At 44.3% G+C, this 20,539-nt stretch overlaps 1 protein-coding gene and 1 long non-coding RNA gene across 3 annotated transcripts in view; both read right to left on the minus strand.

Annotated features, from left to right (window-relative positions):
• Positions 1–612: 612 nt before the first annotated feature.
• On the minus strand, positions 613–8,178 carry LOC115577679 (L-rhamnose-binding lectin CSL2-like). Of its 2 annotated transcripts, XM_030410584.1 has the most exons (9): positions 7,517–8,178; positions 5,126–5,164; positions 4,822–4,872; positions 2,581–2,716; positions 2,369–2,478; positions 2,238–2,282; positions 1,802–1,937; positions 1,588–1,697; positions 613–725 (listed from the first exon to the last, which is right to left on the minus strand). In XM_030410584.1, the coding sequence occupies exons 1-9, from the start codon at positions 7,548–7,550 to the stop codon at positions 721–723; spliced, it is 666 nt and encodes a 221-aa protein (XP_030266444.1). In that variant the 5' UTR covers positions 7,551–8,178; the 3' UTR covers positions 613–720. The 2 variants fall into 2 exon arrangements, with proteins under 2 accessions (XP_030266444.1, XP_030266445.1); XM_030410585.1 differs by lacking the exons at positions 4,822–4,872; positions 5,126–5,164 and having other exon boundaries at positions 7,517–8,176.
• A 10,879-nt stretch (positions 8,179–19,057) lies between these two features.
• The window catches only part of LOC115577678 (uncharacterized), a 33,238-nt gene continuing 31,756 nt past the window's right edge, over positions 19,058–20,539 (minus strand). Inside the window, exon 3 of the long non-coding RNA XR_003983243.1 lies at positions 19,058–19,115. This is a non-coding gene — a long non-coding RNA (uncharacterized LOC115577678). The remainder of the gene's footprint in view (positions 19,116–20,539) is intronic.

The following is a 20,539-nucleotide window of genomic DNA, read 5'->3' on the forward strand; positions in this document are numbered from 1 at the left end:
ACAGCTGGTCATCAGCCTCAAATATCTCCAAATAACCACCGCTGGGCCCGGTTCTGCTCAAGGTTTCTTCCTGTTAAAGGCAGTTTCTCTGCTCACCACTGTCTGCTGCTCACAGGACCGTTGGGTCAGTTTGTTCTGGACCTGCTCAGCTTGGAAGTGTCATGAGATGAATCAGTGTGATACAAATAAAGATTGATTGATTGATTGACACTCATCTGTTCTTACCTGCCCATGAGGGACTACAGGCGGAAACTAGCAAAATTGCTATAACCTGGCTCAATAAATTTTTTCTTGTTTTACGAGATTGATGTTCTTTTGTGCATTGTCCCTGTTTTAAATAAATAAACTCCTAAACTCCTAAACATGAGATGTGATTTTTTTTAATTTGTCATTTTGATGCTCACGATGACCCGGAAGCTCAAAAACAGGGAGGATGTGAAACCTCGCGAGGGCGCCAGGCTCCTCCCCATCAGAACCTGGTTCTGGATTCTGGTGAAACTAGAGGTGCTGTTTGTAAGAAATGGATCTTTGAGTCTCAGCTCGTCACAAAGTGATGAATCAACTCTTCTCACAAACTGCAGCTGTGAAGAATGAAACCAAACTGCAGCAACGTCACAGGAAACTCTTTTAATGTTCAGAATAATTCAAACATCTCAAACTTCTTCAGCTCGTCTGAGAGTCGAACCAGGTGAGTTTGTGTCCAGGTGAGTCGCCTCACCTTCACTCTGCAGGAGACAAGAAGAGTTTCAGTGTTACAGATGTTAATGTGCCGAGAACCGCCTTAACCAATAAGGACACGGAAAAATAAATAAATACAAAATTAGATAAATGGATAAATAGAATGAGCCATCAAATGCACCAAAGATACTATAAAATAAATAAATAGAATAAATGAACGTAGGTTTTTATTAATTAATAAGATCAGTCAAATTTATTTTATATATATATATATATATATATATATATATATAATTTCTTCTGAATTTATTCTGCTGATTTATTTGTTTTATCCAATTTTATTTATTTCTTACATCATTTATGTAGTTGTGTTTTTCTTTTTAAAATTATTTTTCCTTCTTATTTAACTTTTATATTACATCACATTTTATATTACATTACATTTTTTTTCGCCTGTTTTTTGAGACAATAGAATAAATAAATAAATAATTTATTTTTAAGACATTAATTAATTAAGACATTGGTAAAATTGGAAAATAAATGTAAACAAAAACAAACAAGGTAATTAATACAAAGTTAAAAAATAAATACAGGACCAAATTAAAACAAATTGTAATTTCTATTACAGTTTATTAAGAGTTTATTTTGATAGATTTATTTTTAATATATCTGTTAAATTAATTTATTGAGTCACAGTCTGAGACTCACTGGAGAATAATAAATAGATAAATTAAGATTAATTGTAAAATAAAAACCAGAGTCATTAAAAAACAAAAGAAATATAAATTCATGTAATATTTCATAAATTAATGAATGATTATGTTTATTTTTAATATTTTGGTGCATTTAATGGATTTTTAAATGCATTTTATTTGTTATTTTTTTAAATTTTTGAGGTGGGGCAGGTACCGGGGTCCACACAGGTGTAGGAGTACTTCAGGTACTTGCGGGTCCCGGGACACGAGTTGGAGAAGATGCTGTTGGAGGCTCGGACTGAACATCTGTATCGACCGTCACACCTGCAGAGACACGACCCAAAACATCAGTCCTGAATGATCCTGAAGTCAGTCAACAGGTATTTATTGTGTGTGTGTGTGTGTGTGTGTGTGTGTGTGTGTCTCACCTGTCGGCCATCACCTGCAGTGTGCGGGAGTCTCGACAGGTGGTGCTGGGCGGCTGGCTGCGGGGGTAAGGGTACCTGCACACTCTCTTACTGAGCCGGCCGTAGTTAGCTCTTAATACTTTGATCACCTGAGATCCTGAACACACACACGCACACACACACACACACACACACACACACACACACACACACATACATTAAATCAGACACGTGATGATGATGGGGTCGATGATTCTGCCGTAGAAATCCAGTTTAAGTTCTGGTATAAAGTCCAGCTGGTTCTGTCAACTCGAAAAACTAAACTGAAGACTTCCTGCAAATATTTCACAATAAAGCAAGTCTCTCCTGAAGGCTTTTAATGTGAAAGAAGTGGAGGAAGTGATCAACAGAAACACTGATACTGATACAAATATTAAATATAATCATACTAACTCACCACAGTCGAGTGTAGACCTCCGTCTCTGACACACATAGTGGATCCCTGCAACGACAAACATGCACACCTTAATATCAACACACACACACACACACACACACACACACACACACACACACACAGATACCTACTCCCAGTCTCACAGGTGTATGTGGTCTCCATCCACACACACCTGGTCATGCAGGGTTTAGCAAAGTGACAAGAATCCATCTTCACTGCACACCTGTATCGACCGTCACACCTGGGGGGCGGGGCAACAGACAGGTGATATCAACATGCAGGTTTCAGGTGTGTTAAACAACGATGTGGTTTTCAGACAGACGCTCACTCCGGGTCTTTTTACCTCTTCTTGGCGGTGCGGAGGACGGGCGTCATGGAGCAGAGCGGCGGCTGCAGACGGGTCGGAGGAACGCCGTCAACACAAGCCTCCGACTCTCTGTGGCTCGCACTCACGTTCTGGACAACAATCAGACCGTCATCTGGACAAAGGACCGAGGGACGATAGGATGGAGGGAAGAAACAGGTAATCTGATTACTTCTACCACCACTGTCAAAGACACAAAACAACCACAGAGAGACTGAACAACCACAGAGAGACTGAACAACCACAGAGACTCTGAACAACCACAGAGACACTAAACGACCACAGAGAGACTGAACAACCACAGAGACTCTGAACAACCACAGAGACTCTGAACAACCACAGAGACACTAAACAACCACAGAGAGACTGAACAACCACAGAGACTCTGAACAACCACAGAGACTCTGAACAACCACAGAGACACTGAACAACCACAGAGAGACTGAACAACCACAGAGACACCGAACAACCACAGAGAGACTAAACAACCACAGAGACTCTGAACAACCACAGAGACTCTGAACAACCACAGAGACACTAAACGACCACAGAGAGACTGAACAACCACAGAGACTCTGAACAACCACAGGGACTCTGAACAACCACAGAGAGACCGAACAACCACAGAGACTCTGAACAACCACAGAGACTCTGAACAACCACAGAGACTCTGAACAACCACAGAGAGACTAAACAACCACAGAGAGACTAAACAACCACAGAGAGACTAAACAACCACAGAGACTCTGAACAACCACAGAGAGACTGAACAACCACAGAGAGACTAAACAACCACAGAGAGACTAAACAACCACAGAGACTCTGAACAACCACAGAGACTCTGAACAACCACAGAGACACTAAACAACCACAGAGAGACTAAACAACCACAGAGAGACTAAACAACCACAGAGAGACTAAACAACCACAGAGAGACTGAACAACCACAGAGAGACCGAACAACCACAGAGACACTGAACAACCAAAGAGAGACTGAACAACCACAGAGACACTAAACAACCACAGAGACACTAAACAACCACAGAGAGACTGAACAACCACAGAGAGACTGAACAACCACAGAGAGACTAAACAACCACAGAGAGACCGAACAACCACAGAGACACTGAACAACCACAGAGACACTAAACAACCACAGAGAGACTAAACAACCACAGAGAGACTGAACAACCACAGAGACACTAAACAACCACAGAGAGACTAAACAACCACAGAGACTCTGAACAACCACAGAGAGACTGAACAACCACAGAGAGACTGAACAACCACAGAGAGACTGAACAACCACAGAGAGACTGAACAACCACAGAGAGACTAAACAACCACAGAGACTCTGAACAACCACAGAGAGACCGAACAACTACAGAGAGACCGAACAACTACAGAGAGACCGAACAACCACAGAGAGACTAAACAACCACAGAGACACTGAACAACCACAGAGAGACTGAACAACCACAGAGAGACCGAACAACCACAGAGAGACCGAACAACCACAGAGACACTGAACAACCACAGAGAGACTAAACAACCACAGAGACACTAAACTACCACAGAGACACTGAACAACCACAGAGACACTAAACAACCACAGAGAGACCGAAAAACCACAGAGACTCTGAACAACCACAGAGACTCTGAACAACCACAGAGAGACTGAACAACCACAGAGAGACCGAACAACCACAGAGACACTGAACAACCAAAGAGAGACTGAACAACCACAGGGAGACACTGAACAACCACAGGGAGACACTGAACAACCACAGAGAGACTGAACAACCACAGAGAGACCGAACAACCACAGAGACACTGAACAACCAAAGAGACACTGAACAACCACAGAGACACTGAACAACCACAGGGAGACACTGAACAACCACAGAGACACTGAACAACCAAAGAGAGACTGAACAACCACAGGGAGACACTGAACAACCACAGAGAGACTGAACAACCAAAGAGAGACTGAACAACCACAGGGAGACACTGAACAACCACAGAGACACTGAACAACCAAAGAGAGACTGAACAACCACAGGGAGACACTGAACAACCACAGAGACACTGAACAACCAAAGAGAGACTGAACAACCACAGGGAGACACTGAACAACCACAGAGAGACTGAACAACCACAGGGAGACAAAGAGAACAGATTGCCGCCTGCAGTTGAAACGTGACTGTTACGGAGTCGTACAGCAGGTCAGCCTCTGAGCGTAGTCCTGCAGGTCGCAGGTCAACGTCCTCTCTGAAACACAGCAGAGAGTCACTGTTGAGGGTTTACATGACAACATGTGAGGTGGAAGATCATGAACATAATGGGAGTCCGGTTTTATCAGAGAGGAGGATGTTGGGTAGGAAATAAGGAAGCAGGGAAGGAAAAGGATGTAGAGAAGGAGATGAGGCTGTAGGAAGTAAGGAGAGAAGAAGACGTCTGTTGACAGTTTGTCTGTCAGCTGACGCGTCGACAGTTTTAAAGCAAACATCGGTCTGATATTTACCTGCTATGGTCACTGAGCTGAAGCAGAGCACCGTGAACACTGAACACACAGAGACATGTCAGAGACTCGGCAGGAAGCAGGAAATCTACTGAGTTACATTACAACACTACAGCTGACGGAGGCGGAGCCCCAACACTTCCACAATCAAAAATACATTCATGAATATGACGTTAAATATGAAATATAAAGGATGAACTCTCAGGTTTACTGAGACGTCGATGTAAGAAGTCTCAGAGGAAACTTGAGTCTGAATAACGTTAAATAGAGTCAGAGAGTCACAGTGACTGAGCTGTAACAGGATTAACTGATCGACTGCCTGGAATTAATTTTTAATTGACATTTATAATCAGCACAGTTATTAAACACACAGTCAGACTCTGGAACAGTGTGAGCTCCGTGTGTGTGTTAACAACTTATGTAAAAGGTGTCATCATGTGTTCATGTGAGGACTCTGAGGATTCTGAGGACTCTGAGGACTCTGAGGTCACTGAGGACTCTGAGGACTCTGAGGATTCTGTGGACTCTGAGGACTCTGAGGTCACTGAGGAATCTGAGGACTCTGAGGTCACTGAGGACTCTGAGGACACTGAGGACTCTGAGGACTCTGTGGACTCTGAGGACTCTGAGGACTCTGAGGACTCTGAGGACACTGAGGACTCTGAGGATTCTGTGGACTCTGAGGTCACTGAGGACTCTGAGGACTCTGAGGACACTGAGGACTCTGAGGACACTGAGGACTCTGAGGACTCTGAGGATTCTGAGGACTCTGAGGATTCTGAGGACTCTGAGGACTCTGAGGTCACTGAGGAATCTGAGGACTCTGAGGTCACTGAGGACTCTGAGGACTCTGAGGATTCTGTGGACTCTGAGGACACTGAGGACTCTGAGGATTCTGAGGACTCTGAGGATTCTGTGGACTCTGAGGAATCTGAGGACTCTGAGGATTCTGAGGACTCTGAGGACTCTGAGGATTCTGTGGACTCTGAGGAATCTGAGGACTCTGAGGATTCTGAGGACTCTGAGGACTCTGAGGATTCTGTGGACTCTGAGGACTCTGAGGACTCTGAGGACACTGAGGACTCTGAGGATTCTGAGGACTCTGGGGACTCTGTGGACACTGAGGACTCTGAGGACTCTGAGGACACTGTGGACTCTGTGGACTCTGAGGACACTGAGGACTCTGAGGACTCTGTGGACACTGAGGACTCTGAGGACTCTGTGGACACTGAGGACTCTGTGGACTCTGTGGACTCTGTGGACACTGAGGACTCTGAGGACACTGAGGACACTGAGGACACTGAGGACTCTGTGGACACTGAGGACTCTGTGGACACTGAGGACTCTGTGGACTCTGTGGACACTGAGGACTCTGAGGACACTGAGGACACTGAGGACTCTGAGGACTCTGTGGACACTGAGGACTCTGTGGACTCTGTGGACTCTGAGGACTCTGTGGACTCTGTGGACTCTGAGGACACTGAGGACTCTGAGGACTCTGTGGACTTGTTCTGCTTTTATTTTGCCTCCGTGTTTGTTTCCCATAAATGTTTTTCATTTTATTCATCAAAGAATTCATTTTTGTAATTCAACAATTTATCTATTTATTCTTTTCTTCTTGTTATTGGATGTAATAGATTTCTTTGGTGCATTTAATAATTTAATAATTTTTTTTTTAATCAAATGTCATTAAATGAAAAAGACCAAGTAACGTCTGCAAAACACGGTTTGAACATTCTTTAATATTTGTGATGCTCGCGGACGAGTCTCAGGTCGGGAGGTGAAACTGGGACGACACTGAGAAACGAACGACATGTCGAGTCGTCACGCAAAATGTTTTTAACTTCACATAAACAAGAATTCATGACTGCTGAGTGTTCTTTGTTAATTGACAGCAGATCAAACAGCTCGACGTCTGACAGGAGACGTTCACATTGGGTCAGAACTTCCCAGCAGAATCATCTGCAGCCCGTCTGCAGGCGCTGATGGAGAACAGAGGTTTCATCTGTGGTCACATTTCTGTGTACAAATTATTTTTATATCCAGAACGTCATCTGATTAAAGAAACCGTCACCTGGAGCTGATTGGTTACACCTCAGAATCCTTGACCCGTTGATGACCGACCTGACGATCAGTTAGTTAAACAGATCACTGTTGTGACGTCTTATTTGTTATTCAGTGTTTCCTTTATTAATCATTATGTTGTTTGATCTGTCATGTCAGGTGAGATCTCCTCACAGCCAGCAGACAGGAGGGAGGATCACATATGGACACCGTCGTGTTACAGCAGAATATTAATACACACAAAGAATCATCTTTAATGCTTTAAACACAGAAATAGCAGAAGAGTCCTTTAAAGACGCTGCATGTGAAATAAAAATTGCTGGTACTCACAGAGAGCAGCGCCGAGGTTCTGATCCATCCTCATGTCGATGCAGACTAACGACTTCCACTCGTCAGTCTGTCACTCAACACACCTGAGTCTGTTTCGCTGATGACATCACTCTGTCAACAACAGAGCGTTCGTTCACCTGCACACACACATCACACCCTCAGGACGTTGGTACAACACACACACACACATCCTGCTCTGAGTGTGTGTCAGAACACACAGCTGAGAGTCCGACAGCTGCAGCTTCTGCTCCATCCGACCCGACTCAGAACAGACTGAGATGTTAGAATCCAGTTCCTGCAAACCTCCGACTCTCTGAGACTCACACTCAGGTTCTGGACACTATCAGACCGTCGCCTGGACGAAGGACAAACACAGGAGAGGAAAGAAACCAGTAATCTGATTACTTAGATACGACATCAGAGACAAAACGACCACCGAGTGTAGTCTGAGGTCACAACTGGTTCATATTTACAGTAATAATCATTTTTAATTAAATCAGAGAAACACAGAAGAGTCCTTGTGGTAAAATAAAAACTGCTGTAATACAATAGTCTCTGATCAGAACCAGAACCAGAATCACTTTTACATCAGTATCTTTACACACACAAGGAGTCTGCTGTGGTCTGTAGAAGCAGAACTACAATCATCGTGACCGATTGTAAAGAAGATGAAGACTTTCCACATGATGATGTCACGATAGCAGAACCAATGATAGAAGAGATTCTGTGGTTATAAAGAAGAAAAAGGAATGTAAACAACAAGAAAGTTAAACAACAGGAATGTAAACAACAAAAATGTAAACAACAGGATCGTAAACAACAGGGATGTAAACAACAGGAACGTAAACAACAGGAACGTAAACAACAGGGATGTAAACAACAGGAACGTAAACAACAGGAACGTAAACAACAGGGATGTAAACAACAGGGATGTAAACAACAGGAACGTAAACAACAGGAACGTAAACAACAGGGATGTAAACAACAGGGATGTAAACAACAGGGACGTAAACAACAGGGACGTAAACAACAGGATCCTAAACAACAGGGAGGTAAACAACAAAAATGTAAACAACAGGATCGTAAACAACAGGGATGTAAACAACAGGAACGTAAACAACAGGAATGTAAACAAGAGGGACGTAAACAACAGGAACGTAAACAACAGGGACGTAAACAACAGGGACGTAAACAACAGGATCGTAAACAACAGGGAGGTAAACAACAGGGACGTAAACAACAGGGATGTAAACAACAGGGATGTAAACAACAGGAACGTAAACAACAGGGACGTAAACAACAGGAACGTAAACAACAGGGACGTAAACAACAGGGATGTAAACAACAGGGACGTAAACAACAGGATCGTAAACAACAGGGAGGTAAACAACAGGAACGTAAAAAACAGGATCGTAAACAACAAGAATGTAAACAACAGGAACTTAAACAACAAGAATGTAAACAACAGGAATGTTAACAACAGGAATGTAAACAACAGGGCCGCAAACAACAAGAATGTAAACAACAGGAATGTAAACAACAGGAATGTAAACAACAGGAACTTAAACAACAGGAATGTAAACAACAGGAATGTATAAAATGAAGAGCGCTGGATGAAGACTAACAACTGATCGTTGGGCTCTGGTCGTCTTATTTATTGTTGCTTCCTGTGTGATTCTGTCTTCTTTGAGTCGCAGCATGTTGCAGTTTGCGGCTCCACCCGTCCACCATCTGTCAGCCTTCATGTATGATGACTCACACAGACACAGGCAGATTATGGAAACACAGCAGGTTAATATTAGACTTCCATACGAGCGAGGAGACGGCATGAAGGAGCTCAGCGTCCAAAGATTCAAACAGTTCCTCCTGACACTGCGTCTCGTTCTTCTGCAGCCTTGTTCACGGTTTTTTCTGCTGTTTGGAAAGTTTAAAGTGAAGCCAGAACAGCAGCTGAAGTCCAGGAGGGAGACGTGGGTCGAGGTTCGAGGGGCGGCGCTGTGCCATCACATTAATGAAAAGCTTCAGTCAGAAACGTTCCTGCATTCACAGTTTGACTTCAAGGAAACTTTTTGAAAATGGATTCTATAAAAGAAGAGTGGAATAATTAAAGTGATATCTCTGGATTGTTTGTTCTTAACCTGAGTCCAACAGTGCCTACCCACAATGCATCTGTAGCAATGTAGCTGCTGAATGACATCTCTGGAGGTGTTTTATCAGATTACATCACATTTAATGTAATATTAGTTGCTCTGATGTCAGCGTGCCACTGATTAAAACAGTAATCTGTTGATTATAAACAGATAAAGAGATATTATAGTAATATCATTTAAATTAAACAGGAATTATGTTTAAGAGCTGTAACAATGTATGAAGTCAATTTACGCCTCAGTCCGTCAGTGTTTTATAAACATCATATAAATCTGTTCTGGAAGTTGTCTGTGATGAATCTACAGAATCAGTGAAAGTCAAAACAAACTATTTCACTTGTTATATGGAAAATATGAAATTGATTACATTAAAATGTTATTCTATAAATCACAAGTACAATAATTGAAAAGTCAAAATAAGAAGAGAAGAGGAGAAGGAGAGTGAGGAGAACGGGTCTCTGGTCCGTCTGGTCCGAGACTGAAAGAAGTCCACAGACAAACTGAGGTTTGGTCCAACGGGAAGTTTTATTTCTTTACAAAACAAGAGCGCAGACTCATAAAAGAGCTCAGACAGGAGGCAGGAAGAGAAAATCTACACTTCTGTTAGGACACGACAACTTTCAACCACTTAGAAAATATAGAGGAGCTCTGATCACACACCGAAACACACAACCTGCACGTCATCTACACCGTAGAAAAGAAAACAACAACAACAGGAAGTCAGGAAATCTGCACGTCATCTACACTGTAAACAAAAGAGAGAGAAAGAGCCGGCGTGACGTCCGGAACAAAACCCATCGTCAGAATTCAACTGACAGTCACAGAAGGAAAGAAGTCGGCGACGCCATCAAATATTTTAGGACCACGAAATGACTTCATTTAATTTTTCACACCTCAGAAACAATAACGAGGAAACGTTTTCTTCACATTGTGTTTAGATTCAGATGCTTTCAAACTGAGAATCAAAGTATTTCAGCGTTTTACTTTGAATCTAAACTTATAATAAATCTGAAATGTAAAGTTTCAGATTAATCGTCTCAACGTCTCAAAAACTTTTGCAATTCAAAAATATTTTTTAAAATCTGTGATTGTAAAAATAAAAGTTTTGCCCAAATGTCAATGTTGAGACTTTGTAATTTTGAAACATTGATTTAAATTGAGTTTTGAAACAGAAAGATTTTCATGTTTTGACTCCGGTCGTGTTGAATGACTTTGTTTTCTTCGTCTGTTTCTTTCTGTTTGGTTTGTTCTTGAGCCAGAAATAAAAAACTAAAATCAGAATGTTCACGTGTCCATAAAGCACCTACATCTTTATCAAAACTAAAACCTTTGCACCGATAAAGTACAACAGTGACGTCAGAACACAGTGAGAAAACATCCGTTTGAGTATTTTCAGTTTCAGTTGTGGTTGTTCAGTCGCCAGATAACGAAACGCTGCAGAGAGAAGTGACTCGAACACTCGAACGACCTGCGGACACGAGCTGAAGCTGACAGACGTAGTTGTTTGTTTCTGCGACACAACTTCTCTAAAGCCACAACACAGAAGAAAACAGCCGCACGTCGCTCAGTCGTTAGCAAACGCTTCAGAACAAGAAGATTCACAGTTTCAGGGCACACAGGAAGTACTGAGAGGGAAAATCCACCTTCATCATCATCATCATCATCATCAACATCATCAACATCATCGTCTCGTGTCTTTGAGCCTTTGTTGCTTTTTGTGTCTCTGTGGTGATTTGTTGTGTCTTTGTAGTGGTGTTTTGTCTCTTTGTAGTTGTTTTTCATCTCTCATCTGCTGTTTTTTGTGTCTTCCTGTTTCTCTTCATGGTGCCGTTCTGTCTCTCTGTAGTAGTTCAGTGTGTCTGTGTCTGTTCTGCATCTATTTCAGGTGGTTTTGGGTCTTTTTATAGTCGATTTGCGTCCTTTAGTCCTTCGATTGACTCTCTTACACAACATGTTTACAGTCACTTGGATCAGGAGCTCCAGGCCCTCCACCAATGACTGAGGTGGATTTTCCCTTCCAGCTCAGCATAAAGAAAGAAAAACAGACATTTTGGGAAAACCAGCAGCTCAAAGGCAAAGTTCAGCTCAGAAGCAGTTTCCTGAAATCGAACACGAGCGCACATAGAAAACAGAAAAAGCCATCCCGACTCCCTTAAAGGGTAAAAACAGCAGCGACGGAGCTGCTGCAGCTTCTAATCCTATGTAAACAGGCTTAGTGTAAGGCAAGGAGGAAGAGGAGGAGGAGGAGAAGTGAACATCAAGATGAGACAGTGGAGGAGGGATGAAGGTGTGGGAGGAGGAGAGCGATCAAGACGATGAGTAAGCAGAGGGAGGCGAAGAGGAGGAAGAGGAGGAAGACGAGGAGGAGGAAGAGGAGGAGGAGGAGGAAGAGGAGAGAGGAGGAGGAAGAGGAGGATGCAGATGGCTGAAAGGCAGACGGCAGAATTAAAGGGATAAGACGAAGCTCAGACACACAAACACACGGACGTCTGCGGCAGGAAGTGAACGCCTCGCTCGACAACCGCTCGATCAATAAAAACATTTCATCAGTCCTTCAGCTGATCGATTAAAATCAATATTCACAGATCAGTCAGGCTTTAATTAGACTGTTTCTAAGCTAGGTTAACTGAACAAACCTACGAATGTACGAAGGTCAGGAGGGACAAACATCTGAAACCCGCCGATCACAAACAGATTCACCAAATATTCAAATTAATAAAACTTTGAACTGTCAAGATAATGTGTTTTTTTATCATCTCTGACTCGACTGTTTAATATCTGACTCGACCGTTTCGTCTCTGACTCGACTGTTTCATCTCTGACTCGACCGTTTCGTCTCTGACTCGACTGTTTCGTCTCTGACTCGACTGTTTCATCTCTGACTCGACCGTTTCGTCTCTGACTCGACTGTTTAATTTCTGACTCGACTGTTTAGTCTCTGACTCGACTGTTTCGTCTCTGCCTCGACTGTTTCATCTCTGACTCGACTGTTTCGTCTCTGACTCGACTGTTTCATCTCTGACTCGACCGTTTCGTCTCTGACTCGACTGTTTAATTTCTGACTCGACTGTTTCGTCTCTGACTCGACTGTTTCGTCTCTGACTCGTCTGTTTCGTCTCTGCCTCGACTGTTTCATCTCTGACTCGAGTGTTTCGTCTCTGACTCGAGTGTTTCATCTCTGACTTGACCGTTTTGTCTCTGACTCGACTGTTTCATCTCTGACTCGACCGTTTTGTCTCTGACTCGACTGTTTCGTCTCTGACTCGAGTGTTTCATCTCTGACTCGACTGTTTAGTCTCTGACTCGACCGTTTTGTCTCTGACTCGACCGTTTCGTCTCTGACTCGACCGTTTCATCTCTGACTCGTCTGTTTCGTCTCTGACTCGAGTGTTTCATCTCTGACTCGAGTGTTTCGTCTCTGACTCGACTGTTTCATCTCTGACTCGACTGTTTCGTCTCTGACTCGACTGTTTCGTCTCTGACTCGAGTGTTTCGTCTCTGACTCGTCTGTTTCGTCTCTGACTCGACTGTTTCGTCTCTGACTCGAGTGTTTCGTCTCTGACTCGAGTGTTTAGTCTCTGACTCGAGTGTTTCGTCTCTGACTCGAGTGTTTCGTCTCTGACTCGAGTGTTTCGTCTCTGACTCGAGTGTTTAGTCTCTGACTCGAGTGTTTTGTCTCTGACTCGAGTGTTTCGTCTCTGACTCGACAGTTTCGTTTCTGACTCGACAGTTTTGTTTCTGACTCGAGTGTTTCGTCTCTGACTCGTCTGTTTCATTTCTGACTCGACAGTTTTGTTTCTGACTCGACTGTTTCATTTCTGACTCGAGTGTTTCGTCTCTAACTCGTCTGTTTCATCTCTGACTCGAGTGTTTAGTCTCTGACTCGACAGTTTCGTCTCTGACTCGACAGTTTCGTTTCTGACTCGACAGTTTCGTTTATGACTCGACAGTTTTGTTTCTGACTCGACTGTTTCGTCTCTGACTCGAGTGTTTCATCTCTGACTCGAGTGTTTAGTCTCTGACTTGGCAGCAGAAGGTGAGGAATGAGAAAACGTTCCTTCAGATTCAGCCGACAGATTTGATTCTCCTCACGTTGATCCGGGTGGATTCGGCTCGTCTCTCTCTCCATCTGTGTTAATCAGGTGATAATTAACGCCATCGCTGTCGTCCCGGGGAAACGAGCCTCATTAACACACAGCAGAGTCGTTTAGAGTCGAGACTAACAGAGCCGTTAGAGCCCAGATAAACTGATGTGCACCTGCTGAGGACCAGCTGGAGCCAAGATCCAACCGACTGCCTGAGAGAAGAACAAGCTGCAGCTGAAGAGGCTGAAACGACTTTAGATACCTGACGGAGGTTTCTGCTCCGCCCCCTTTTTACTGGAGGTGAACTACATTATACTCTCAGAGCGCGACTCTCCTCCTCCCGATGATATAAAGTCCTCCTCTCCTCCTCCTGATGATATAAAGTCCTCCTCTCCTCCTCCTGATGATATAAAGTCCTCCTCTCCTCCTGATGATATAAAGTCCTCCTCTCCTCCTCCTGATGATATAAAGTCCTCCTCTCCTCCTGATGATATAAAGTCCTCCTCTCCTCCTCCTGATGATATAAAGTCCTCCTCTCCTCCTGATGATATAAAGTCCTCCTCTCCTCCTCCTGATGATATAAAGTCCTCCTCTCCTGAGGATATAAAGTCCTCCTCTCCTCCTCCTGATGATATAAAGTCCTCCTCTCCTCCTCCTGATGATATAAAGTCCTCCTCTCCTCCTCCTGATGATATAAAGTCCTCCTCTCCTCCTCCTGATGATATAAACTCCTCCTCTCCTCCTCCTGATAACAGGAGGCTTGTCCTCTTGTCACCTCAGCATCATGACAGTAATGTAACTCTGGTGTATGAACCTGTTCTCCCTGCAGGTGAACACACCTGTCCTGAGCCTCAGAGCACCTGACTGCAGATTTAAAGCCTCTGTATGGATTTATTTCCCTCCTGCAGCAGCTGACAGACTAATGAGAGTTTTCTGTGAGAGACGAGCGAGAAGACGTGAGGAGATAAGACGGAGGAAGACGGCGTCCTCTCTCAGAGCTCCTCTTTATTACTCCCTCGTCCTTTATCTTCTTCATAGAGCAACACAAATGAATTCCACCCGTCGGGTCGGTGCAGGGAAATGAAATCGAACAAACGTCAGAGCTCGAGGAGAGAAGCCGGCCGCGAGGATAAGAGAGGGAGACGGCGTGAAGGAGGCGACGAGGAGGGGGCGGAGTCCAGAGACAGGAAGTGAAGTCGGTCGGTTCGGCAGTGAGCTGCTGGGAGTGTTGGACAGCCAGTGTGTGTGTGTGTGTGCGTGCATGTGAATACAAAGGCAGTGCTGTGGGCGTGGTCACACGTTATACTGTATACCATCGTGTGTGTGAAAGTGTGTTTGTACTTCTATCTTTGTGAGGACTTGAGAATCACACCTGTGAGTGGGGACGTTTAGCGAAGTGAGGACCGTTTAGGACAAATGTGTGAATTTCTTTTGCAAAAGTGAAGAAAGTGACTTCAGTGACCTCACAGAAGTACAAACACCTGTGTGTGTGTGTATGTGTGTGTGTGTGTGTGTATAACATCAGAGCTTCTTTCTATCAGATGTTTTATGTTTTTAGTTCGACAAGCACACCGACGAGTGAGGACGACTGAAGAGGTGCGTTCAAGAGCAAGAAAATCCAGTGTTCAGAAAAAACAGAAACAGTTTAAGCTCCGCCCACCTCGCAGGTACGGAGAGAATTTTTCCGGCAATAAAACAAATATATTATAATTATGTTTTTTCTCATTTGCACTTTTTGGGGACACCTCTGGACAGAGACGGGCAAATCTAATTAATCCAAGATCAGACAAGTGGTTCAGGTCAGGATGAAGCTCACCGCGTCTTGGTCAATAAAAGTTTCAACTTTTTGGAGAAAGACTTTGCAAATTTGTACCTTTTTAGATCAAGTGTATAAAGAAGAGACGCAGCTGCTTCTTAAAAAAATGGTCTAACTCAAACCTTTAACCTAAATTGGCAAAAACGTTGATGCAGTTTTGGACAAAATTGGCAAAATGTCTGAAACTATTGAGGAAAATTAAAGCAGCAAATCTAAATTCTGACTAAACATCGAGAATTGTCCAGATTCTGATCTGTTAGCGGTGAACTCCTGCCATGTTTTTATGAGGTCTGCAGATAAAAACTGAACCTGTGACTCTGTGAACAGATCGACTCTGTTCTGAGTGTCGACGCTCAGCTGCAGCATAAGCGAGTGAATTTTCCAACATTAGTAGAAATCATGACTCGACTGAAGCTCAGCAGACTCAAACTGACAGAAGCACTTAAGAAAAGATAAAACACCACAAGATAAAACTCAGCAATCAGAGGACGTGAGCTGGAAATGGATCCGTATCGTGGAGATGAAGCTCTTCAGTGATCCTCACTCGTCTGTGAAGAAGTCCTGAAACCAAAACTCCTTTTTCAAACCGCACCTCTGATGTCTGCGGCGCCCCCGCGGGATCCGAGAGGGACCCACATATTTTATAAGTTCCCCAAAAAGAAAAAAAAAAACTCAAAAGAAATAAATCCATGTGATTCTGCTGCGTTCAGTCAGCAGAGGACAACAGTCCCCCGACAGACACCGCACAGAAATCATCCTCGTTCTGTCTGTCGATGTTTTCTCCTTCCGGCGGAGGCTCGGTCACCCTCCCCGCAGAGAGGACCCCTCCGGAGAGCCTGGGAAAATTTTAGACTCACAGAGAAGAGTGAAGATTAGTTTCCAACACCGAGGAGGATGAAGAGGAGGGAGGAATAACCTCCTGCTGCAGGTGGACGGGGACGATGGAGGTTCAGTCTGAGGGAGGGGACCTCCGTCAGGGCCGGGACGAGACTCCAGACGACTCACAGGATGAGAGTCAGAACAGTGATAATGAATCCAGAACTCGTCATGTGATGTCATGGCGCTGGTCCCGCTTGTTTCCAGCCTCTTGATCCGAACAGGAAGTGAAGCGTTGTGTTTCAGTGTCAGACCCGACGGGAGCGGCTTCAAACCGTTTCTCTGCTCGGGGGATTTTCAGCTTGAAGGTTCTGGAGGTTTGACAGGAGACCTCCGACCACGAGGAAACCCATTACAGCCGGAGCCGGATCTGGTCGCCTGAGGAGCCGCTGGAAGAACCAGAACACACGACAACACGTCACTTTGTTTCTCTGCATGTTTGAATGTGTTTTCAGCTGCAGCGTTGGACTGCCTCACTGAACATGGATCTAATAAAGTTACTGTCAGGCAAAAAGTTCTGATCCAAATGTTTACGGTAGTTTTTCTCACCAGTAATTAACTTCATCTCTACTTTTACTCACGACTTCACAACTGTTGGTGAACTTCTGCCAACACTGGAAACCAGTTTTGTTTTTATGGCTGCAAATCTGAGACATTTTGATCTGGTTTGATTTTATCGTAGATTCTGCAGCAGTGGGTGGTGTTGGTGTTACTGACCCACCTGTGGGTCCAGCAGGTGTTCCGTCCAGACGTCCAGCTGACGGTCGGTTTGCACCACAGGACTGATTCCCCTCGTCATCTTCCTGGTGGTCTGTTTCCGAGCAGAGCTGAGTTTGCCGATCGGCTGCGTGGTGAGTCGCCGGCATTTCAGACATCAGCTGGCACTGAAAACACCAGTTACTTAGCAACGGCCGGGCTGGCAGGACGACGGAGAGTCGCTGGAAACCAGCTCGTCTCGTCTCTGCAGTCAGAGCGATTCAACAGCCTCCATCAGTCCTGCATTCAACTCTCCTGGGCCTCCTCCTCCTCCTCCTCCTCCTCCTCCTCCTCCTCCTCACTCTAAAATAACAGCACATTGTTCACCTGTTTCCTCAGTGAGCTCCGTCGAGCTTCACAAGCTCTCTGAATAAGTTTTTTTTTAGTCTGTTGATGAAAGTTAACAAGAAAAAAAAAGTTAAAAATGAAAAAAATAAAAGTTCTTCTCTGGTGAGAGACAGCAACCCTAACACGCCGCCCGGCAGGCAGCTCGATGGACGTGAAGGCGTAGTGACCCGTCGGAGCGCCGCAGGTGGAGCGACGTCGACGAGATTCACACCTTCAGGATCTGAGCAGAAATCACAGCGAGTGGAGAACTTAAATAGTTCAATTTGAGGTAAATTTGGCCTGAAAGCATCTTCTTGTGTTTGTGTCTTGATCTGAAGTCTGGTGACTGTTCACAAAACATATTTAACTAATTAAACATCACATTTGTTTCACAAGTTGTTCTGCAGTTTGTGAGCGAACAACATTTGAAACTAAGATGAAGTTAGACTTTAATGTTTCACTGTCTTTATAGAGTCTGTTGAGTTGATTTATATTAGAATTATAGTTGAATCACACAAACTGTTTGAATGCTGAGTTTTCTGTCCAGATGTTCGCCTGCCGGGCGGACCGAGGCGACGATCAGACAGGAAGCAGTTAGAAAACAACAAGCGCACTTCTCCCGAAGCGTTGCATTCTGGGGCAGGTTGTGTTGGAATAATGTCTGACAATGTGTGGCTATAAAAGAAATAAGTCTTTAGTTATTTTACTGTCAGAGTCTCAAGTCTGTTAAGCTCCGAGTCAAGCTGTGACTGTTTACTGATCACTAAAAACAAAATGTGGCGCGAGTCCGTCTGAACAGACCGTCGATGTCGGACCGTCGATGTCGGACCGATCTGTGATATCTCAGCTGTGTGTTGGAGTCTTTCTGTCAGACTGGTCCAAAGTTTTCCTGCAGTGAATTCTCAAGTCGTTAGTGTCACAGTCGCGTTGTAAGTCCTGATTATGTCAGATTAAAAAGGGGGGTGGATTTTGGTCTCTGTGCTGATGAGGCGGATGGTAAGTTTCCACCAGCAGCGTCTGTCCTGACCAGCAAACAGCATCTTTAGATGTGAACACGGAGTCGAAACTCACGTCGACCATCTTCAGTTTCACTCTCCCAGCTTGCTGTTCGCTGGTCTGGACCAGCAGAGGGGGAAACGTGCGCTTGTGTTTGAGCTTCATTCTCAGTGTGATCGTCGCCTCAGTTTAACCTTTGGTTGTCAGGGGTGCTGCCTCTCAGGCTGCCTGTCAGGAAATCCGGTAGTCGAAGGTGTCCTTCTCCATGTAGTCCGTCCAGGTGGAGGACGGCATGCTCCGGTACGGGTCCAGGAGGATCCGGAAACAGCGCACGATCAGCAGGCCCAGGAAGATGAAGAGGATGAGGACGAAGACGAAGGCCGCCCTCTGCTCGAGCGTGAGGAAGGCGGCGGACGCTGAGGAGGACGAGGAGGACGAGGAGAAGTCCGATTCAGAAGCAGAGAAGGTGCTGCTGTACAGGTCGTCGGCCATGTTGGGGTGGAGAATGATTGGTTGGTTCAGACGATCCTCTTCTTCTGTCCAATGAGAGACCGGCCACCGGAAAACATGGTGTTGGTCCAGGAGAGTCGAGAGGCCTGCAGAGAGGAACAAACACCGGGCGTAAAGACGTGAACGAGCAGAGAGAAGAAGTCGGTGTGTTTACTGGGAAAATACAGCTCGTAAACACAAGACGACTTCGATCAAACCAACCAATCACAGGCAGGGAAGTCCAGCAGGATCCATAATCATGTGTTCAGTTAGATTAGAACAATTAGAACAATTAGAACGTCAGTGTTTCTTTTTTTAATTTAATTATCACTAAATTAAAACAGGCTGCAGCTCATAAACAAGTTCTTATGTACAGATTAGTTAATGAAATATCAACAGCCGCTAACTGCAGGCGGAGCTGTTGTGTAGCTAACTGACAAAGCTAACGTTAGCATGCTAATATCCGACCTGAAACTTGATAAAAGCCGTTTAATAATGATTCAATCTGGAAGATTTTAAACTACATTTCATTAAAATAACACAACAACATTAAAAACATCTGACGAGTGAGTCAACAACATCCGTTAGCATAGCATAATCAGGTATTTCCATCTAATTATAAACTATAAATATTACAAACTCTGAAACAAACAGATTTCTTCATGATTGCAGACGAGAAGAAAACAAAGATGTTTCCTAGCAACAGATTTACACATCAAAGTCGCCACCAGCTGATTGACTCGTTAAGTTTTGATGGTTTAAAGTGACTCTAATAATAATTAGTCCTTCATATTCAGACCTGATGATTAATGAAGAGCAGCTGTGACATTTAAAGTGAATCTGCTGTTCATATTTTTAGATATCTTTTATGTAATTTGGACATTTTGGCCTCATTTGGACTAAAATCACCAAAAATCCCAGAGAAATGTCCCGACAGTCTGAAGACATGAAGACATGAGGACATGAGAACGTGCTGCCGGGGACATTTTGTCCTCGTGATTCTGTTTCATAAGTAAAAACGTCTTCAGTGTTTCTGACTTCAGTGTTTCTCTGCCGCTCTCAGCAGCCGGTGGGTGGAACTGTGGGCGTCATTTGTTTTAAATGAATCCTTCTGGAAAGAAAAAGCTCTTCATTTGCTTCCTACGTTCAGATTTGAGCCAAACTCACACTGGCTCCAAATATCGTCTAGTTTCTTTCAGTCCACGTCCAAAAACCTGAAACCTCGATCCAAGTGGACTCTGCTGCTTTCAGCACCGAGAACTCGCTTCATGTTGGACTCTGAATCACTTTCTGTCATCCAGACGAACTGAAACACACAAACTGACACCAGACCAGCTGCGACAGGCCTCACGTCTCCTTTATCTCAGACACAAAGCTGCACTTGAACGCAACACAAAGCTGCACTTGAACGCAACACAAAGCTGCTAGTTGAATTATGCAGCTGAGTCAACACAGACGCCAACAGTCCGGTGTGTCAGGGCTGCAGGACCGGCAGTGTCAGGAGACGATCCTGAGAATACAGAGTAAAGTC

The sequence above is a fragment of the Sparus aurata genome, unplaced genomic scaffold, assembly GCF_900880675.1.
Source record: "Sparus aurata unplaced genomic scaffold, fSpaAur1.1, whole genome shotgun sequence".
Classification (NCBI taxonomy): domain Eukaryota; kingdom Metazoa; phylum Chordata; class Actinopteri; order Spariformes; family Sparidae; genus Sparus; species Sparus aurata.